This window comes from Amphiprion ocellaris, chromosome 21 (genome assembly GCF_022539595.1).
Source record: "Amphiprion ocellaris isolate individual 3 ecotype Okinawa chromosome 21, ASM2253959v1, whole genome shotgun sequence".
Taxonomy (NCBI): Eukaryota; Metazoa; Chordata; class Actinopteri; family Pomacentridae; genus Amphiprion; species Amphiprion ocellaris.
In genome coordinates, this window is record NC_072786.1 from 8,726,107 (window position 1) to 8,747,461 (window position 21,355).

At 40.3% G+C, this 21,355-nt stretch overlaps 1 protein-coding gene across 5 annotated transcripts in view; it reads left to right on the forward strand.

The window, feature by feature from the left end:
* Positions 1–21,355, forward strand: part of dock4b (dedicator of cytokinesis 4b) — a 135,447-nt gene that overhangs the window by 104,733 nt on the left and 9,359 nt on the right. For all 5 annotated transcript variants that reach the window (XM_023262540.3, XM_023262548.3, XM_023262561.3 and 2 more), the window contains 10 exons: positions 2,150–2,316; positions 5,406–5,492; positions 7,342–7,518; positions 10,116–10,199; positions 11,796–11,915; positions 12,270–12,391; positions 13,905–14,016; positions 16,030–16,111; positions 17,371–17,480; positions 20,647–20,719. In XM_023262540.3, coding sequence (XP_023118308.2) covers positions 2,150–2,316; positions 5,406–5,492; positions 7,342–7,518; positions 10,116–10,199; positions 11,796–11,915; positions 12,270–12,391; positions 13,905–14,016; positions 16,030–16,111; positions 17,371–17,480; positions 20,647–20,719 — 1,134 coding nt within the window. The remainder of the gene's footprint in view (positions 1–2,149; positions 2,317–5,405; positions 5,493–7,341; positions 7,519–10,115; positions 10,200–11,795; positions 11,916–12,269; positions 12,392–13,904; positions 14,017–16,029; positions 16,112–17,370; positions 17,481–20,646; positions 20,720–21,355) is intronic.

Consider the following 21,355-nt stretch of genomic DNA (forward strand, 5'->3'; position numbering starts at 1 on the left):
AACCCCAAGAGCTGCCAGCGGGTTTGAAAGGCATGCTGCCTTTAAAAATTACTAAAATTGCACCATTTATAAGAGATAGAACTTGTAAAAACTAAAAACATTGCTGGATTTTTGTCTTTTGACGATCCTTGTAATACTTACCTGTGATGTACTCTTCAAATGGGAAAAGTAACCAAATCTAATGATATTTTATAAACATCTTTTGACTGTAATTGACTCATTTATAATTAGACCAAAAATGCTTTAGTTAGATTCTGTTAAAAATAAAAATTCTGGGCCCCTTGCTGCAACCATGAAGCCACTGGTGACTATTTTTTTGTCGAACTGGGTTGAACTGCAGGCAGTGTTTACACAAAGCTGATAGGAGACATATATAGAAAGTAGTAAAATAGTTATAGTATGTAAAGTCACCATTTTTTTCCCACTAGGAAAAAAACTATAAATAAATATATTTACATATAAGTAGTCGAAGAAATTCAACATTTGAATTAATTTTTTAAATCATTTTTTTCATTTTAATTTTGTTATACAGCACAAAATAGATTTTTGAGCTCTCTCTACTTAACACTATGATTTTGCTGTTTCTGTATAAATGCAGAACTTCATATTGCAGTGACAAATGAGCCCATAATGAGTAAAAATGTGACGGAAATTTGGGTTTCAGTAGATTAATAATACCATCATTTACGAAACCTTTCTCATTTTTTTTTGTGACTGTACTAAAAAAACTGAATCATTCATTGTTAAATACAAACTCACTGAGCAGCAAATGACTATATGGACCACTTATTGTGAGATATTAAAGGGATATGCAGCTGTAAAATGACTTCTGTGCCTACCTGAGCTGCCACGACTCTATTATTTTTTGCATTCTGAAAACAAAGCTTCACTTTACATAAATAAATCACTGGCTTTCCTCATTTCCATGCAGGGTTCAGACTCATCCGTACAATATGGTCCTTTTTAATTATTCAAATCAATGTATGGAACAACTGTTGTCCCACATAGCAGAGGAAGGAAAAACGGCAGTGACTGAATGACGCAGGTTCGGGGGATAGAAAGACACGTTTAAGTTGTTCTTTTCACCGTTTTTCATGTTCATGTGATTATGCCTGCACACGTAAAACGACACTGATCATCTGTGTGAGTTAACGCACTGCTGTGTCATTCTCACATCATGCCAATCAATAGAGTCTCTCTCAGAATGCTCAGCCATCTGTATATCCTTGTCACAAACACTCATGCATATGAATCCATGTGTGTGTTTGCTGTTCTCTTGGCGATAAAGTTGCTCGTCACTGCAGGGTTTCTTATAATGAAGGTGAGTATATGCAAAGAGACGTTGAATCTTCTTCTGCTGCTCGTGCTGACAAGTCTTTTCTTTATCTTTTTTTTGTTTTTTTTCTCCACATACTAGCTTAAAGTTTTTGTCGTAGTTCCTCTGTGTCTTCTTTTGGGCTCTGAGTGCAGTGATGTGTATAGAGGCACTGTCAAACTCTTTGGAAGACAGTTTTCTCTTAGTTAGGCTGATTTGTCACCTTTTCTGTCCTTGATGTGTAGTTTTGTGCGGTATTTGTGGCTTCGGTCCAGGTATTGCTTTTTTTCTTTTTTTTTTTTTTTTTTAAAAGAAGATCAGATAAGATAACCCTTTATTAATCCCACAGTGGGGAAATGTGCAGTTTTACAGCAGCAAAGATAGTGCAAACATTTAAGAAATGTGATATAAAAATAAAATTCAACCAAAATATATAGTACTATTTCTAAAAATACCTTTATTGCACATATCAGTAGTATTGCATGGATGTTTTGATGAATAGAAACACTGCTAGAGTGCTATTATTGCACAGATTGTACATAAGTAGAGCACTTAGGGCAACAGTTTGTTTCTAGTGTATGTAGAAAAAAGATAATGCACAGGGTTTTGAAAGTGCCAAATGAAACACAAGTGACATTGGAGATGTGTGCTTTTCTTAAAGTGCACGCACACTTGACCGTGTAAACCGGTTGCTTGTGTCCTTGTTGTCTGCGTGCGACAACATCTTCACATTCCCGTATTCTTTCGGGTCAGTGAGAAACTGTTACCTGTTTCCGCCTACAGTGCTTTTCCCTGTCGCTCCCTCGCACTTTCCTTAACTTCCGGTGCTTTCAGACCTGCAGATCTATGCCGTCACCCCCATCCCGGAGAGTCAGGATGTGCTGCAGAGAGACGGAGTGCCCGACAACATCAAAAGCTTTTACAAGTTTAATCACATCTGGAGGTTCAGATACGACCGGCCTTTTCACAAGGGCACCAAAGACAAGGAGAACGAGTTCAAGGTGCAGAAAAGAAAACACATTGACGACACAGGAAGCGCCGCATGCTGCCATATGCACACACTAATATGTCACTTTGACTTATGAAAATAAGAAATTAACCATATCGCTCATGACTCTGTGTGGATTAACTGCAAGATGTCATGTGCTATGACAGTTTTTTTTTATGAATATTTCAAAAGTTAAAATCATACATTCATGAACATTAACATTATTCAGTGATGTGAAACGGCTTCATTTACTTCCTTCTCTGGCTCGTTCATCCATCATGCTGTGTAGATACTGATAGTTCGACCCAGGTGTTGGTCTGTGTAAAGTGCATGTTTTATTCATTACGACTCAGTAATTATCCACAGAAAGTCAGATGCGAGTCCGAGTTTGGCTCAGATGAAGTCTTTACAGCCTGATTTAGTTGCACACATCCACACCCAACCACCGTGCAGACGCTGATATTATTCTCATAAATATTCAGTTTTAATACACACACGCGCGCGTCATGCCGTCTTCTCATCTCGGTTCCATCAAGGCTATTTGGCCAAATTTAATCATGATATTGCATTTCCATCAGTGCTGCATATCTGTGGCCCTCAGGTGGGGAATAATATGTGTGATAAACTTTTGCTTGGTGACAAGAGAGACCCAGCAGCCAGAGTATGATCGGCACTAATAAACTGGTAAAGAGATATGTTGGCAAAATTCAACAAAGTTTCTACCTGCGGGAACAAAAATAGTTAGCAGAAAGGTCAAGACTTCTCTTTATGTCAGATTTTGCTTTCAACTTCTTGTTCTTAAAGTGTAATACATGTTTGTTTTTTTATTTATTTTTGAAATGGTGCTGAGGTGGGCTTCTTGGCCTTAAAAAGCATGAAATCAATAAAGGGCAGCTGGATTGTGTAGTGAGTCGGAAGTCCCTTCTTCAGCCTGAGAGCACTGGATCGATACTGCACGAGCACGGCACTGGGTTCTAAACTAAACTTAAAATAAATTAAACTGTACTCTATGAGCACCTTGAAAAACCCTTGAAAATCAAAACAGAGAAAAGCCTCAGATAGATGGGTTTGTAAGATAGTTAGCATTTTCCAATACTTTGGTGACACTGCAAATAACATTCCCATAATTGTTAGCTGTGATTTGTTTAGTCCTCATTAGCCCACTGACACATTAACCCAACAACACATTCATCTCCACTATATTTTAGTTATTTATGTGTTCTTGCCTTCATTGTAAAGTGACGTTGAGTGTTTTAAAAGCACTATATAAGTATTATTAACCTTCTGAATCCTAAAATACGCTGACAGGTTTGACAGGTATGCTATCATTTTAACACAGTTATATCTGAGGTAATAAATGCAGTTTCTGAGTGACAGAATTTGTAAAAAGAAAAACAGATTTTCAACTCTCCGACGGTCCTTGATCTACTTATCTTTGATGTGTCATTCTGTTGGAAAACAAATCTAAATATTTCTCTAAAATCACTTCATTATACATGTCCTATTTAATAACTGGCCAAAAATAAACAGTTTGTTCAAATCAGATTCTGTAAAAACCAAAAAAAAATTGGCACTACTGGTCAACTGTGGAGTCCTTCGTAATGCTGTTGCGACCAACAGTCGTGCCAAACATAAATTCGCTTTCAGCTGAACTGCAGGCAGTGTTTACACAGAGCAGGTTGGAGACAAAAAAAACCCAACTTTTTTTGTAATTGGAGTCTATAAAAAACTAAAACTCGGCACTCCTTGAAGCCGTTAGTGGCTCAGCTGTGACCATGTTTCAAAATATCCGAGAATTTTTGGTCAAACTGGGTTGAACGGCAGGTTGTGTTTTCACAAAAGTCATGTGTAATATATAGAGCCGCCATTTTTTCCAGTATCTATAACACCATGGGGCACTTAATATTATATAATATTGTATGTATTGATTTCAGGCTTTGTCAATCTTTTGGAAAACAAATAATCAAAGAAATTTCTTTTTTCTTTTATTATTTATGTCATTATGAATTTATCATACTCCACAAAAGACAGTTTATGAGTGCCCTGCACTACTAGCCATAACTGTGCTGTTTCCATAGAGATGCAGGACTTTATATTGCAGCTAAAAAAAAGATGTGACAGAAAAGAAAAATGGGCTTAGGGGGTTAAGCTAGCAGGTAAAACTAGCTGCTAAGCATCATTGTGTTAGTGTTGTCATTGTGAGTAGGCTAGGATGCCGTTATTAGCGTTTAACTTTAAATCACTTCCCACTGTCTTCTTTGTTTGTTTGTGTTGTAAACATCCCTTGGGTGTTACTCAGTTAATTTGATAACAAATAATTTTAAAGTACAATGAGATGCAGGCCTTTTAATGTTTATTTATCTCATCTGATAAATATTACTGTTTGTTTATTAACCGGCCTCTGGCCTCCTGTTGTTTTTGCAAAAGTGGCCCCCAGGCAAAACAAATTGAGTATCCATGCTGCAGACTTGGGAAACAACAGTTGACAATTAAAGATAACAGATCTAGGAAGAATCGATGGAGCCGTTAATCTGTGAAATGACAAGAATATGTGAAAAGTATTGACAAGTTTGTTGCATGTTTAGTTGGGCAATGGAAGCAGAGAAAGTTGGAGTTATTTTCTGTCAAGAGTAAACATGCAGAACACAAAAACATGTATTTACAAGCTTTCCATTGTTTGGCTTCTTGACATATTTATCACTTAGTTTGAACAATGTTGTTGGTGCTCTTGCTATAGTGCGACTCTATTATGCTAATAGCCTGCAGTGAATGTTAGAGTTTCCATAGTTTACGTGCTGTCAACAGTGACCTTGTGGGATGTTGGCATATTGACAAGCATGCTGGCTGACAGCGTAAGTGGTGGAACATGAATGATGATATGAAATATAAGCCGTGACATCTGACCTACGCCTAAAAGTGGGTGTTTGGCTGTAGGTGCGCGTATGTTTTGCTCAAACTAGTGATTAAATTGCGTTGCGTTTGCCAGAGATTGAGAGCGCATACGTGCATCAGGCACAAGTAGTTATGGATTTTTTTTGTTGTTGAGTAAAACATATAACAATCAGCTAATTCTCATCATTTCCCTTCTGTGTGTTAATGCAGAGCTTGTGGGTGGAGAGGACGACTCTGACTCTGGTCCAGAGCCTACCAGGCATCTCCCGCTGGTTCGAAGTGGAGAAGAGAGAACTGGTGAGTGCGACCATCTGATGAAACAAACATGACAACATAAATACAACACACATTCATCTCTCACGAGCGACGCCGTAATACACTTTTGTTTTGCAGGTTGCAATTTAGAGCACCGCCAGCCAATACCTGAGTATTGATCCGAGTCATTACGCTGAACAACAATAATGACCGAGGTCATAGGTTTGAGGCTGTTGGACCTTTAATTTCCTCCACTGGATAGATTGGATGTCGTGCTAAAAATCTGATTGCTTCACTTTGATTGCAAACATGTCCAATTTTTAGAATGGATTTCTCTATTGGGAATTCATTTCTTTTTTGGCCCGGAATCACATATCATATTTGATACACTGTGTATCACGTAAATCCTCTCAAAAAGGTTTTTCTTTGTCTTGGATCTTTTCATTCAGGTCTCTAAGAAGTGGGTGGATTTTGAATGCTGTTTTGTCCAGCGTATGCAAAACATAACACAGTGTCTGTCTCTGATGGTCTAAGCGCTTATTTTTCAGTTCACAGCAGCTGAGTGTGGTGTGAAATTGTGGATTGTAAAGCCAGTGTTACTCCATGATGGTTATGCTGTGCAGTAGCATATAAAATACAGAGCTGGCAAAAGCTCTATTAGCAAAAGGATTAAGCTTTGTGTGGGACAGAAACAGAGAGAAAAAGAAATGCAGGATGAAGAGAAGAGCGTTTGCTGTGCATGTGTGAGGATGTGCAAAACTGACCTGATACTAATTATATAGGAAACATTACAGCCGTAGTTTCCTGACAGGATGCTGCAGTTGTTTTCATATTAATGGTTGATCAGTTGTGATGAATCCAAAGATAATTATCGCCCCCATCACTATGGAGCATTTTAGCGTCAGTCTGTTAATTATTTCGATTTTTACGGCTCACAGCTTCACTGCTTTAGTTCACTGTCGCTGCAAAGACAAAGAAGACAGCAGTTTGCAGTGAAAAGCCTCTAAAATCCTCCTCTCTGGCATCAAACAGCACATCAGCACTCTTGCTGGTGAACATAGTGGAACATTTAGCTGCTAAACAGGCTGATATTTCCCTCGGGAATTGCGAGGGACCAAAAACAGTAAATATTGGATGTCAAGTAGACAGAAACTCAATTCCAGATGAATGCTAATATTGCTCAAAGTCTGCTGGATGTGTGAATAAGCTGCAGCTAAAAAGTTCACCATATAAGCTTAACAGGTGATTGATATCATGGCAGATTTAGTGTTTATAGCTTTTTCTTCTCCCACTAGCTTCATTTTGAACTCAAAAAATCAAGTAATTCGAATACAGAACATTTTCCTCCATAATAACATATCCACCTATTGAAATATTTAGCGATTTTTTTTTATTCAGGCCTCGAGGTGGAAGTGTGTAAATGTTACTGCATTTTCCAGAAATCTAGACAGATGAAAATTTATTAAAATGAAAACATGTGCCCTTTTGAAGTACCATTTCCTTGCAAGATTCATTTGTGTGTTTCCGGTAGGAAAACATTCAGAATCGATCAGGTTTTGGAGTAAAAGTTGGCAATTTAGCAATGCACTTTTGAGAAATCTGTTGGAGATACATTGAAAAAAATAGTGAAAATGAAAGCATCGCAGGCAGGAATCCAAGATTTGTAGAACTTAATATGGTCTAAGCTGCTGGATCCTTCAGTGTAATTCAGTTCAGTAGCATTTCTTTATTGCACTAGCTTGTTAAATTGCCACCATTTCTTTTCTATAAATGTGTAATCTCCAACCCCAAACTGAGATAACCTGCTGTAGCTTTCTGACGCCAGAGAGCTCCCTTTAGAGCTAAATAAGAAAAGCTATAAAAAGTGTTTCTGCAACCTCTCCGTTCGCAGGTGGAGGTGAGCCCGCTGGAGAACGCCATCGAGGTGATCGAGAACAAGAACCTACAGTTACGCACGTTGATCACCCAGTGTCAGAACCGGCAGATGCAGAACATCAACCCCCTCACCATGTGCCTCAACGGGGTCATCGACGCCGCTGTCAACGGGGGGCTGGCCCGCTACCAAGAGGTATGGATGGGCCGGCGGGGCATAGGGTTGGAGGGTTTTAGAGACCGAGGCAGGAGCGACAGGCAGTGACGTATGGATTGCCTAATGATGCATGAAGGTGGGTTTAAGCGGAGGAGATGTATGGACGAGGGAGCGTTTTGCGGAGGGAGGAGCGCATGAACAGATGGATGGATGGACGCAAGAATGGCTGGGTGAAGGTTTGACCGAGTGGATAGACAAGCGGAGGCTGGAAGCGAGAAAATGAGATGGATGGGGTGATGCAGGAACGAGCTGAATGGATGGCGAGTTTCACTCAATGGGTGGAAGGATGGATGTGGGGAGAAAGAGAGGTAGGGTCAGATAGAGGAAGGAGGTATGGAGAGATGGATGGCTAATAACAGCTAAATGAATGAGATGGGAGTGTTTATGCAGCTGCTCTGTTATAAACTCAAGTGGTAACAGGCAGATGTACAGATGGGTAGAGAACATTTTCACCTTCTGCTGCTTCTCCTGGAGAGGAGATGATCACAGGATGACAGTACAGTCCTATTTGGTAATTGAAAAAGACTAAAAATCTACACAAGAAAATGTTGTTTTTAGTTACCCTCAACAAAACTGAGTGGACTCCATGACTTGCTCTGTGTTGCATAGCAACCACAGCCAGCATGCATGTGGGGGCACTTGCATGTTGGTGTGTAATTTGGGGACATGTACTGCATGTATGTGAGCGGAGAGCATGTCTCTGTGCACAAGTAGCCTATTAAGGTTTGTAGAGGCTGATAAAGCCACAGAGATGAGCGTCAGTGAAACTTCCCCCCCTCCTGCCTTCATTTTGTTAGAAGAATGAAAGCTTCGAAAATACTTACAGAGCTTTGATGCACTGTTTGCAGCATCATGTACATATTTCCATGCATATAAATGACATCCCCGCTGGTATAAATTGACCACCTACTGCTCTGAATCATTTGTAATTTGTATTTTCAACATCATACACAACAGAAAGTGACACATATTTCGATAATTTTGCCTGAGCTGGACACAGACGGGGCTTTCTTTTTTTTTTTTTTTTTTTTCCTCTGCAAAAACATCGCCACTGCTAACAACTCTCATTTTTCACTGCAGAATATATCACACTCGGTACCCCACGGACTGCGCCTATAAATCTATTAATTTGCCCACGTAATGCCGATTGACAGCTGTGGAGGTTTGCTGAGCTACAAATGAAGGAGAAATTGTCATTATTAATATTCAGATTTATTGCTTTGGTTTGAGCTGAAACCCTTGAGGGGGAATGCTGTCTGATTTATTTTCCCCCTCCCCTTAGCGTTCCATCTCTAATTGGACTTTTCTAATGATTGACTGAGCCACTCCATGGCGAGGTCTCTCTCCCCGCAGCCCGATGAGGAATTTCCATCATTTGAGGAAGATTATTGATTATTTTTGCCGCGTTTTTCCACTAGGTTCTTGGATGGAAGTTCCTGCTGAATCATAGTAGTCCTCTTTTTAGAAATTTCGACCATAAAACCAGTGCATGTTTGGCTGTAAAGATTATAATAATGTTTATGCGATGCCATATTTAAAATTGTCCATCTGTGCTGCACAGTTTAACACAAGAGGATTGTATAAATGCTGTGTTGACAAAGATTGCTGTCTCAATATGTTTGTCTGACTTTATTGAGGATTTATAGCCTGCATGCTTTCCTTGATGGGGATCTATGATTGTGAGCAAACATATCTGAAGCAGCCTTGAGCATCTTTTCTCGTTTACTGTCTCTTTGGTGATCGACAGCTGTGTCCTTGAGAGGGGAATCATGCTGATCTTTTTTTGTATGCTCCCTTTTTAGTTTTTTTTAAATCTACGTGTGTGTGTTTCCTTCTGAACCAGATTTGAAAGCAGATTGCGAGCCGGGTCACTCATAGGTTCATCCTCTCCCCTCTTTGTGTGCCCTGATGCAGATTGAAAAGGATTTACCATAATCTGTTGACACATCACAAGTGTTGATGGCATTGTAAGGAGCGGGGGGACCTGGCATTTAATGTATGGCTGTGACAGAAACAGTTATCGTCATTCAAAGCAGATCGGGGGCATTTTTCATCTTATCTGTTTCTCCTTTGAGTCTCCATTTTTGAACGAAATGTCTGGGAAAGTGAATAGAAAGCACAGTCTGTAAGAAGTGTGGTGTTTCTAAAGAGACATGATCTGTAACAGGAAGCAGTGACATGAATGAAAGAGATCTGAAGAGCGCCTTTTTAAGATCCGCAACCAAATTGACTCCTATATCAAAGTAAAATCAGCCCTTTGATTCCGTTAACATCTATTTGGTGCAGTGTTTTTCTATTTTTAGCCAGTATGTTTTTTTAACTTGATATTAATATCACTACACAAAACCCAGACAGGAGTATTACACCCCATTTGAGTGGGATGTTAGTTCACTCTGTTTGTCTATTTGCTCAGTTTTCCTGCATATTTTTTTAAAGGATTTAGCAAATAAATGTGTGGACAGTAATTCACTGTGTCAGGCCAGCTGGGATTCAGGTAATGCTGCAGTGCAGGAAGCCTACTGCCTCAGCTCCCAGTGTATGCATAACAGATGTTCTGTATTTTTGTCTCCATGCAGGCCTTTTTCGTGAAGGACTACATTATGAATCACCCAGAGGATGGCGAGAAGATCGGGCGACTGAGAGAGCTCATGTTTGAACAGGTTAGAAGCGAGAGGTGCTTTAAATGCAACGGCGCAAATTTTAACTCTCGAGCTCTAAACCACGAGAAGTTTCTGGGTGTTTTTTTTCTTTGCTCCCGTCATATTTTTACTCACTGTGTGCTCATTTTTACTGTAATACAAAGTCCTGTGCCTCTATGGAAATAGTACAGCAATGTGAGCTTGTCATACCATACATAGTTACTACTTCCATTTTTAGTATGTTTGTCTGCTATGTGCTGTGTGTAAACACTGCCTGTAGTTCAGCCAAGTTCAACCAAAAATCCCTTGTAATTTTGCCATGTCACATTTTTTAGTCACATTTTTTGATTTTAAAATAGAAGAGAAATACTTTATTAATCCCCAAGGGCAAATTTTGTGTTATTTTACAGAATCTGGAGAGTTATTTTTGGAAGATTTTCAAATGAGACATTCAGAATGAACGGATTTTAAATAAATACCATGATTTAAGAGTTCCAATGCCACACAAGATTAGCTTAAGAGCCACCTGAAAGGTAATAATTGGGCAATTTCATCTTTTTACACTTTGTGGCTCTGATAAATGGAGTCATTTTGGCATTTCTTTTTAAATAGCATGCCTTTCAAACCTGCCAGTGGGTTTTAAGGATTTAGAGGATAGATTATTACCTGTAGGGGGAATTTGTTTTCCCTTATCATCAACTGATACTAGTATATCAAAGATATACTAATATTGGCCAGTTTATCAGCCCAGACAATTTATCATTCTGGCTTTAGTTCTCGTATCAGGTGACATGGACTTAATATTGCTGATATGACTCATAATTTCTGTCTAATTTATCATGGTGCACTTGCAAGTAGTTAAAATATATTGTAAAACATAGCTGAAGGACTGCAATAATAAATGGTATCACAGTTCAATCAAGAGAGATAATTTGGAAGCAAAGAGCAGCATTTATTGCAGAAACATGCAAAACAGGAGTATTTTAGTGGTGGAGTCCCAGTTGAAGATCCCGTGTCAGTGCTGAAGAATGGTCTGCCTGCACTTTATTACAATTCTGTTATAGGGGGGAAAAAATCACTTCTTTCTATTTCTTTAGACCCGTCACAATAATCTGACTAAGCCCAGGATGCAGCCAGTGTCCCTGCAAAAATCATGACACAGGAAAGGCTCATTAAAAGGGCTACTGCATCAAAACAAAGCAAAAAAACAACAACAAGCAGACCTACTTTTTTGCGTGATCCAAATTTTCTTCAAAACTTTTCAGTGTGTAGGTTGCCAGTTTAGAGGTTATTGTAACACAGATCACAGAAGAGGAGGCCAAAGCTTTAAGAAATCAGTAACAGAAAAGGCAAACTTATACCCAAATTCTGCATCTGGTGAGTCAGAGGAAGACTCCCTGGACAGCTCGGATGAGGTGGACATGAAGAGGAGGGTTGCATAATACATGGTCTGAAAGGCAGAGGGGCGGAATTAGAATCAATTTTTTTAAAATGTGGACTCGATAGCCTCAGAACCTGGGCAGTGGACAAGAGTAGTGATGTTGAAGCACACATTTTACAATTTACACCGATAAAATAGGAATTAAAAACTCTTCTGTGTGGATTTTTGTCATGCAGGCACACATACTGGAGTATGGCCTCGCTGTGCACGAGAAGTTCGTTCCTCAAGACATGAGACCTCTACACAAGAAGTTAGTGGACCAGTTTCATCTCATGAAATCCAGTCTGGGCATACAGGTACGTAGCAATTCCTGTTTGTGACGTCTCGGTACATCTTCGAGAAAGCATTCGTAAACCAGTGGTGGATTTAAATATCATGTTAAACAGACATTAATTTAGTTACTGCAGGTGTTGCATCGTTTTCACTCGAGTCTTTCTAGAAGCACACGCTGTATGTGACAACAGAAACCGCCTGCTGTGTTTAGGCTTCCGAGTAAATGACCCCTTCAGTCCTCAGAGGGGGAGAAGCCACCCCTCATTAAACAAACTTCCATCATCTGCATACTGTGTATTTTATTTACATATCTCACGCTGGCACCAAGAAGCATCTAATGATGTGCGCGTCCTCTTCTCCCACTTTCAAAACCACAGGAGTTTCCAGCTTATGTGCGTGCAAGCCCAGTGCACTTCACCAACGGCAGCCCACGTACCTGCAGGAACTCCGTGCCCAGCATCATTAGCCCAGACGGTGGCAGGGGGGTCACCAGGCGGAGGTGATGATGATTTCTCACTGATTTTACTTAGCCTCTTTGCTTAAATTCCTTTTTATGTGCATGTTTAGCTTTCAAATGGTCTTGCATCTGTATTTTATTCTGTTAAGGATCCAAAAAAATCACCTAAAAAGCTTAACCCCTCCTGTTGTCCTTATTTACGGGCACCAAAAAATATTGCTTCCTTGTCTGAAAAAAATCCAGAAATTCAGCAAAAAAATTCCCCAGTTTTCTGAAAATTTGCAAAACCTTCAGGAAGAATAATTCCAATAATTCCTTAAAAGTTTCCCTTAAAAGTTTTATTTTTTAAAAAAATCCCCCAATGTTGGCAAGAAAATTCTTGTAAATATTTTCAAAAAAATGAGCAAAAATCTTCCAAAAAAATCCTAAAAATATCTAAAGTGATTCCATATATATCAGTAAAACTTCTAATATTTTCTTCAAGAACATTCACATAAAAATCAACCAAAATCCAGCGAAATTCGCTGGATTTTGGTTGATTTTTTTGTGAATGTTCTTGAAGAAACATTTTTAACATTCCTTTTTTTCACCAAAAAATGTTCAGAGATTTCCCAAAATTGTTGAAAATGTGGACATCAGAAGTTTCACTGTGAAAATATATTTCATTTCCACATTTTCAAACTTTAAAACGGGTCGACACAAGGGTTAAATCTAGGGAATATTTAAAATTTCCTCGTCACATTGTGTCACCTTCCTTTACTTCCTCTTGATGTGACGCCCTTCTCTGCAGACCTTTGTCCTCGTCTTGCCTTCTTTTTTTTTGCTTTTACTTTCCGTGTCTCCACTTCACCTCGCCACGCTCTGTGCCTTTTTCTCTTCTTCTTCCTTCAGTTCTTTAGCGGCGTGGCACGACGTGGGCACACAATAGGTGGAGACGGCCGGCTCGCACCCACAGGGATATTTCTGTGTGGCTGCTGTCGGGCCAGCAGGCAGAGTGTGTGCACAACAGTGTGTGTGTGTGTGTGTGTGTGTGTGTGTGTGTGTGTGTGTGTGTGTGTGTGTGTGTGTGTGTGTGTGTTTTGATGTGTTCAGTGACCCTGCCACTCTGTCTACCTGCGACATTCAGCCTCCACAGTCTGATCCCGCGGGACACGGCAGCCACACAGAAAGATGGAGACGCACACATCACCTCAGTCTCCCACTGACATTTCACGTTTTTGCGTGTTGAGTTTTGATTTCTTTCTTCTTCTTTTTTTTCTTTGTACTCTGTTTCGCAATACAAAAACTAGGTCCCATCTATTTTTTTTAACACTTTTGCCTCTTGGCAGCTCGGTGAAACGCTCAGATTGGTGCACAAGTTATCTGCTTCTCATCTGACATTTTCTGTCTCTGTGTTTGTCTTTGTTCCCCGCCTGTCTGCCTTTTTATTGGCCTTGCTGCTGCTCGCGCTGGATTTTCGGTGAGTGAGACCTCTCGGAGCTAATGAAACATAAAAACTCAATCCCTTTATTGAAAACCACAATAACCATCTCTCTGGCACCTTCAGCCTCCTCAGCTACCCTGCCGTGAACCGTTACTCCTCATCCTCTTTGTCATCGCAAGCCTCCAACGAAGTCAGTAACATCACAGGGCAATCGGAGAGCTCGGATGAAGTCTTCAACATGCAGGTAGTCTCTCTGTAATACACACATACATGCGCCCTCTTATGCCTTCCCACACACTCATGCAAAAGCTTTTAAGGCAGTGGATTGAGTCCACCTCCCAACATTTGCCCTCCTGCTCCCCGAGGATTTCACTTGCAATACTTTTTAATCCACTCTCGCTCTGTTCGACCCTCATTTCTCGTCTCCTCTGACCCTTTCCTCCCTATCTCCCTCTCTTGCTTGTTTGGAGCGTCGCCCAGCCAAGCAAATTGTCATGATTATATCAAATGAGGACACAGTGCTTTGTGTGGTCCGTCCAGGGAGCCCGCTGGAGTCTAATCTAAACTAGATTTGGCCAATTCAGAAAGCTGCCGACAACTCCTGGCAAGCTGTCTGCCGCACCTGGCAGGTCTGGAGTAACAGGGAGAAGAGAAAAAAATGAGAGGAAAAAAAGCTGTCGTCAGGGATCTGACTGAGCCCATTACAGAATTAGCTTTGAACATCATACGTTTTTTTTTTTTTTTTTAAAGATCAAGCACAATTTACTGAAAGATGACTGTGACGATGAATGTTATTATGTATAATTTACAAAATGTATTAAAATGCAGATACATATGAGGTAATACCCAAAATCAAAACCATCTATTCTCCATTACATCGAAGCAGTCTGCGATGCAGGGCTGTGGACATTTCTGCAGCACTTGTAATGCCCCCTGAAAGTTACACTATGTAAATATACAGTATCAGACACCATATACAAAGAGCGCTGAATATCCTAAACTGTGTCAAAACTGTGATACTTTAACTCAAATTCCATTACTGGGAAGAAGAAGGAGCCAAATCTGCCAAGTAGGTCGGGTGACTAGCGACATTTGTGATGCTGTGGCTTGAGATAACGATTAATCAATTAATTACATTTAACAACAATAATGTATTAATGGATAACAGAGAAGATAAAGGGCAGAAAATGTATTGTTACATTGGATGTTTTTCTATTCAGTGTCATTGTGAAGACTACAGTTTCACTTAAACTACAGACAAGGAAGCATAGAGAATTGTAAGGGTTTAGCTACAAACTGGCCACCATGACAGAGACTTATGTGGTGATTAATGGATCCTGGCCTCGTATTCAAAACAGGTCAGAGTCTGCAACTACAATGATCCTTTAACTATATGGCTAACATAACAAAGCTGGCTTTGTGGTGATTGTTATGTCTCCTAAGTGAAAAACAGCTGTATTTGCATATGTAGTAATGTCCACTTTAGTTAATTCCTTTTAGCAGTCAATCAACTAGTTAGTAGGAACCACCTATCAGTCTAGAAAATTGTTTGAAATTTGCCTCCCTGGTTGTGGCCTTACATGTAATCACCCACACTCCATACACCACAGTCCAGGTCATTAATGTGAATGTTCCCTCAGGACATTTCAGTAGAACTCTGCCTTGACAGTCTCATGCAGGGGGACTAATTCCTGCAGCACAACCATGTAAATGTGGACAAAAACAGCAAGCATGTTCCTTGTGCGCTCTCGATATGATGCACCTTATCCATTGTGAGAAACTCTGGGCTTTTCCTCTGTAAAAAATGCTGTTTCTTCTCTCAGTCATAGCTGCAGGCCTACACAGGATGATTCTTGACATATAGGTTGGCTCATCCTAGCTACTAACACAGAACGTGATGTTTTCTTCTCGGCTCCAGTTTTCGCAAATGTCTCACAGTCTTAGAACTTTTTGATCGCATCGTGTATTTCCATATTTAAACGTTCTGCTGTATCTTGCAGTACATTGTGCTGGAGCTATTTTTAGAATCTCCTTTTGTTTTTTAAGTGTCCACAGTTTTTACAAATTGCCAACACACATAGTCAACACATAGTCTGCTGGTATTTTGCATAGAACTAGTAGTTGTCCAGCTTTGCATAACTGCACTGAGCAAACTAACATGCAGTATCAGCAGTCTCTAGTATGCAGACTGTATAAATGAATGTTTTTGATATTCTGGTGATGATGCTGTTATTGATGCTGTCTTGTCCGTCTGCAGCCCAGTCCGTCTACCTCGAGCCTCAGCTCCAACCATTCTGCCTCGCCCAACGTCACCAGCTCAGCCCCCTCCAGCGCCAGAGGTGAGACCGGCACTTATGCTACGCATCATACTTTACAAATCTACACTCTGCAGGCTTTTAGCTGATATTTCAGTCCGGAGTGACTCAGACAGAGGAAGCAGACTGAAGTCCAGCTGGACAGGTTGAACCTTTGACCTTTTCGGTGACACGATGTTCTCTCAAGCCACCGCGGCATCCTGTCTGGCGAGGTAAGCGAGGTTAGGTGACAGCTGAGGATACACAGGGAGGAGGTAGATGGAGACAAAAGAAAGAAAAGAAAAACTAAAAAGAGAAGGAGAGAGAATTGAATGGATAGTGAGGGATTGAAAAATAGAGAGAATACAAAATGAGGCCAGATGAAAAATGAAATGGGCCGAGGGAAATGCTGTTGAAAGAAACATGGAGCCAATGAAAATGCAAGACAGAGCCAGAGAGAGTGAGAGATGATTACAGCTGTGCAGAGTATCCCACTCGGACCTCAACGCAATCTCCCGTCCGTGCCGGCCTCGGCTGTCCGAGCCTCCTCTACAGTGCAGCGTGAATGTCTAATGCCTCCTCATGCTTTGCCCTCTTATCTGGGTGTGCTCAGAAGTGTTTGTGCCTGATCCCCATCATAAAAAGTAAGAATATATGAAGACGTTTATGGAAGCGTATACACTCCCCTTTGGCAAGCTGCTGACAGCGGGCGGCGCCCTTATAAAAGCGCCCTCTGTCTACCCATAAAGCGTGCTGAGAATTATTGCTGCCGTGGTTATCTGAACGAGAGCCACCGATGGGTATCTCATTCTCATATGATAGCCTTCCAAGTGCTTCTGCTAATGGATCAATATCGATACAATGGCTGCAGCAGATGAGGGCGAGCGCTGTGAAAATTCAAGCATTTGCATGTTTTGTTTTTGTGCGTGCGTGTGTGTGTGTGTGTGTGTGGGCTTTATCTCTGCTGGCTGCGTTACATAATGTTACCGTGTCAAGTTGTAGCACACGTCTCTGTTGTCCGGTGTAGCAGAGGAGGTGAGGCAGGGAGGGAGGGAGGGAGGGAGGGGGAGTGTAAGAGGGGCCGGGCCATTTATCATGTCGTGGAGCTAGTGAGGCTGAAAGAATGGCGGAGAGGCTTGGAGGGAGAAAGAGAGATTGGCCTTTCCTGATTGCCAGTATTTGCGGGTAATAGCCTAACACCTTGCTGCCGCTTCGGTCCCTTATGTGCCTCGCGCATGCTCCTGTGGGGGTATGTGTGCAGCCGCCACCGCCACCGCTATAACGTCTCATGCTATCCGTTGCAGGTTCGCCTCAAATGGCAGAGAAACACAAGCATTCCAGAGAAAACGCCTGCCTGTCTCCACGAGAGAGGCCGGTCAGCGCCATCTTCCCCAACCCCCTCGACCCTGCACAGGTCAGCACACACGAGCACATTCATCTGCATTTAAGGACACGCAACATGACCTGTGCAAAGGACACGGTAGTGGTAGGAGTAGAGCATACTTCATTGTTCCAGTGTAGAGTGCTTTGAAATTGTTCTGTTAAATATGCAGCATTAAACCAAATACATACTCACATTATAACACCACTGTGGCCACTGTTTTGTCTTTTCCTATATGCTAGCTACAGCATTTTTCTTTTAAAGTTGTAATAGATGCTGTTTTGGTGATTAGCAGTGTCTTTCTTGGTATATTTTTCTTTGTCCTCTCACGTTTCTCTTTTTCCTGGCTTTGTTGAGTGATAACTTAGTTTGGATTGTCTCTTTTTTTAGACTTTACATCTACAACTTTTGCACAAAATAATGGTGACTCCAAAGAATTTCAGCCACCTATTGAGAATTTTTGACTATTTTTTATATTTTTTCAATATTTCAACAATAATATATGCTTTGAATTATTATAATACAAATTTTTATGTCTTTTACAAGCTAAATATGTGTATATATTATCAGTGCCAAAGGTTTGTTGTGTAAATGTTGCAAAGAAAACAACAGTTGGTCTCCTAATTATATCCAAAGCTGTATACAAACTGACAAACTGGGCTGCAGGTAAAACAAGACACACAAATGAGTCTTTGACCTTTTAGTGACAGAAGCAAAACCGAACAATCAGGAAGCATCTCCGAGGAAAGTTCAACAACGGTCGTATTTCTGTGAAGTATTTTTAGTCTCGTTTTGAATTATCACATGAGAAAAGGTTAATGGTTAATGGTGAAATTCAGAAAAAGCATTTTTGGAAGAGTTAATGCGCTTCGTGGGAGATATAAATACCTTTACTGAAAAAGTACTGATCAGTTATTTCTGCTTGTAGTGACTCTGCACAGTTGGAAACACTGGAAATACCAGCTGACATGAATGAATTATAACTTGCCTAAATGGAAGAAAAAAATTCTAAAACCCTTTTGCATTTTTCCGTCATTTGCAGCTGGTTTAGTTTGTTTCTTCTTCTTTGAGGGATTTTGGCTCTTTGGAAACAACTAGTTTTGTTTTCCATTCGCAACCTCTACTTCTTCTACTCTGTTAATTTGTGATTTTTTTTTTAGAAACATTTTGTAACATTTCAAAAGTTCTCATATAATTTGCTTGACAGTTGTATGGAAACATGGCTCCTTATGTAGTTCTTGCATATGTAGTTTTACACGTGGTTTAACAGAAAAAAACAGCAATAGCAGCGCAATAGGTTACATAAACTATTTTCTAAAATGAGCTGCTGGAAAAAGAAATCAGATTTTCTTTTTAATATTAAAAAAACAATAATTTCCTGTTCATTTCCTGTGTGGTGTCATTCTGGCCTTTGGCATATTGCCACACTTGAAGGGGAATTATACGGTTCTAGCTGATCTGGTAATAAAAGTCACATTCATTTTGTCTGGAGAAAAAGTGAGGTGACTCAAAGTTCAACCCTGCCTCCTAAAAATTATGTTCCAATACAGCCTAACTGCAAAATCAATTGCATTTTGATGGAAGCATAGTTTCTTCCGCTTGTTTGTGACGTATCAGAAATACGTTTCGAATCAACATATTGTTGGCATTTATTTTATTGTTTTGCTGTTGCTCCTTTCCAACCAACCAATCAGATTGTAGCTGTGGTGGTGGGTTTTTATCCCCCTATTCACCCAGAAAATGGGGGAAAAGGGTTGTATTTTAACCCAAACCGTGATTTTTTCCTCAACCTTACCGAGTAATTTTGGTACCTGAACTTGCCTAAACAATGTCAAAGATGCATTATTCTTTGATAAAAAGTTAAAGATACAAGACTATATAGACATGATGACTTAAGTTGAGAACTTTACTACATTGCAAACGGTGGATTTCTGCAAGAGACATCCAGCCACCAAGCTTGAAATCCTGCTTCATGCACCGCTAACGGTGAGCCAAAGCTTAAGATTACAGTGTTGAGAAAATCGATAACATAATCTGCAGTTGAAATCACTTCACTTTTTTAATTCTGGGTCAATTTTTGGATGAACTCGGGCGGCTGTAGTGTTCTGTTTTTGTCCTGAGGTTAAAGTGTTGACCATAAGATCGGCTTGTGGGGTTATTCTATTGTCTGGAGTTTCCACGTTTAGTAATATTGAGGATTTGAAGTAGAGCGAGGGAAGACGTTCACAGAACCAGCAATAACTCTGTTCACTGCAAACAGGTGGATTTCTCTCACCTGCTGTTTTTCTGAGGAGGGAAATGGAAGAAGAACAGTCATTTTTCTCTCATTTGCAGATGCTTGAGTTACCTTTCCTCGATCTCACTGCTCCACCTGTCGTCCAGCCGTGTGTGTTAATGTGATTCGAACGTAACAACAAAATAAGAATCGTGTCTATATTTGTCCGGCACTGCAGCCGCCTATAAGATACACACTGGAGCAGCAAACAAGGTCACCTCTGTAATGTATAATATATCTCAATGGGTGACTTCTGTCTAAAAGAGGGGGTAAAAATAAACAAAAATCAGCTCCTGGACGAGGGCACATGCCGTAAGGCCTTTTGTAGCTGAGAAATGCAGTTTTTCAAGAGCAGCTGATGTTACTGATGTTTTATTAACGTCAGACAGTCCAGCTCTGCCTCATTCCAGCAGGAAGGAAAGAAAAAATACAAACATTCCTGCACAGGAAGCTAATGTTACCTCAATAACAAGGGCCGACAAGAACAACATGATATTGCAGTTCCTTTTCGGGCTGAAGGACAGTATGTAACACAATCACACACTCCATCCGCAGTGACAAAGCGACGGCTACAGAAAAATAATGCCTTTGCTTTTCCAGGCCATTCGTCTCTGGCGGTCAGTGCAGGCGCTTTTTGGCACAGTTCACCAGCTTTTCTTCCCCTGTTTGTGTTAGAATCCTTTAAAGTCGACTGAGGAATTGATGTTCAGAGGATCTAACAATGAAATACTCGATATTAGCTCCTAATGAAGTATTGATTATCAGAGATATTGATCATTTACTGTAATTAGAGACTTGTACTTTCTTTCTCTGTCTGGGTCTTTCAGTCTATTCTGTTGAATTTGTTGACTTTACAAGGCTTTACACTGTATTTATTTTTACCTACAGCTGTTTGTATTTGACAGTATTTTCTTCTTTGTGCAGAGAGCTCCTGCTCATCAGATAGGCGATACCACTTTACCTAGGAGTGACCCCAACCTCTCAGCGCCAGATAAAGGTAAAACACTATGTTCAGCATCTATATGTTTTCTATACCCTTCACCTACATGCAGTGAGGAGCGCCCACTCAGCACTCTCACAAACACTCCAAACACACCCTCCAGGGAATCCCCTCCTTTAAAATAATAACGCCGGCATATGGAGACACTCTTATCAAGTCTACTCGAAGCATGTAACATTTCTATTCGTTGTTTTCAGAGGTCCTTGCTGTCAGTGAAAAGACCGTTTGCCGTTATAAATCCTCAGCATGTGTCCATTAACTGTAATTCCTGTGAAGAAGGAGCACAGAGCTGTTATAACATGGAGGAGGCAGCCTGCTCCAGGGTCTTCAGAGAAATATTCGAGTGCAAATTCGGTGACTTCTGGCACATTTTAATGCCATTTTCCTAATTATTACACATTATAATGAGTTTGTGTACGTGATTTGTGAAGGACAGTTGGTCTCCTTGTGTGTTTTTCTTGCCCACACAGCCTGTAAATATTGCATTATATTAATACTTAAGAAATATTAGACCCATTTTATTGTGTTTTATTTATTTATCGACACCTTGACTGTAGATTTATCAAGACATGCTACAAAAAGAAACACAAATGCACTCTTTTTCAGTTAAAATAAACAAAGTTCCATTTAGGG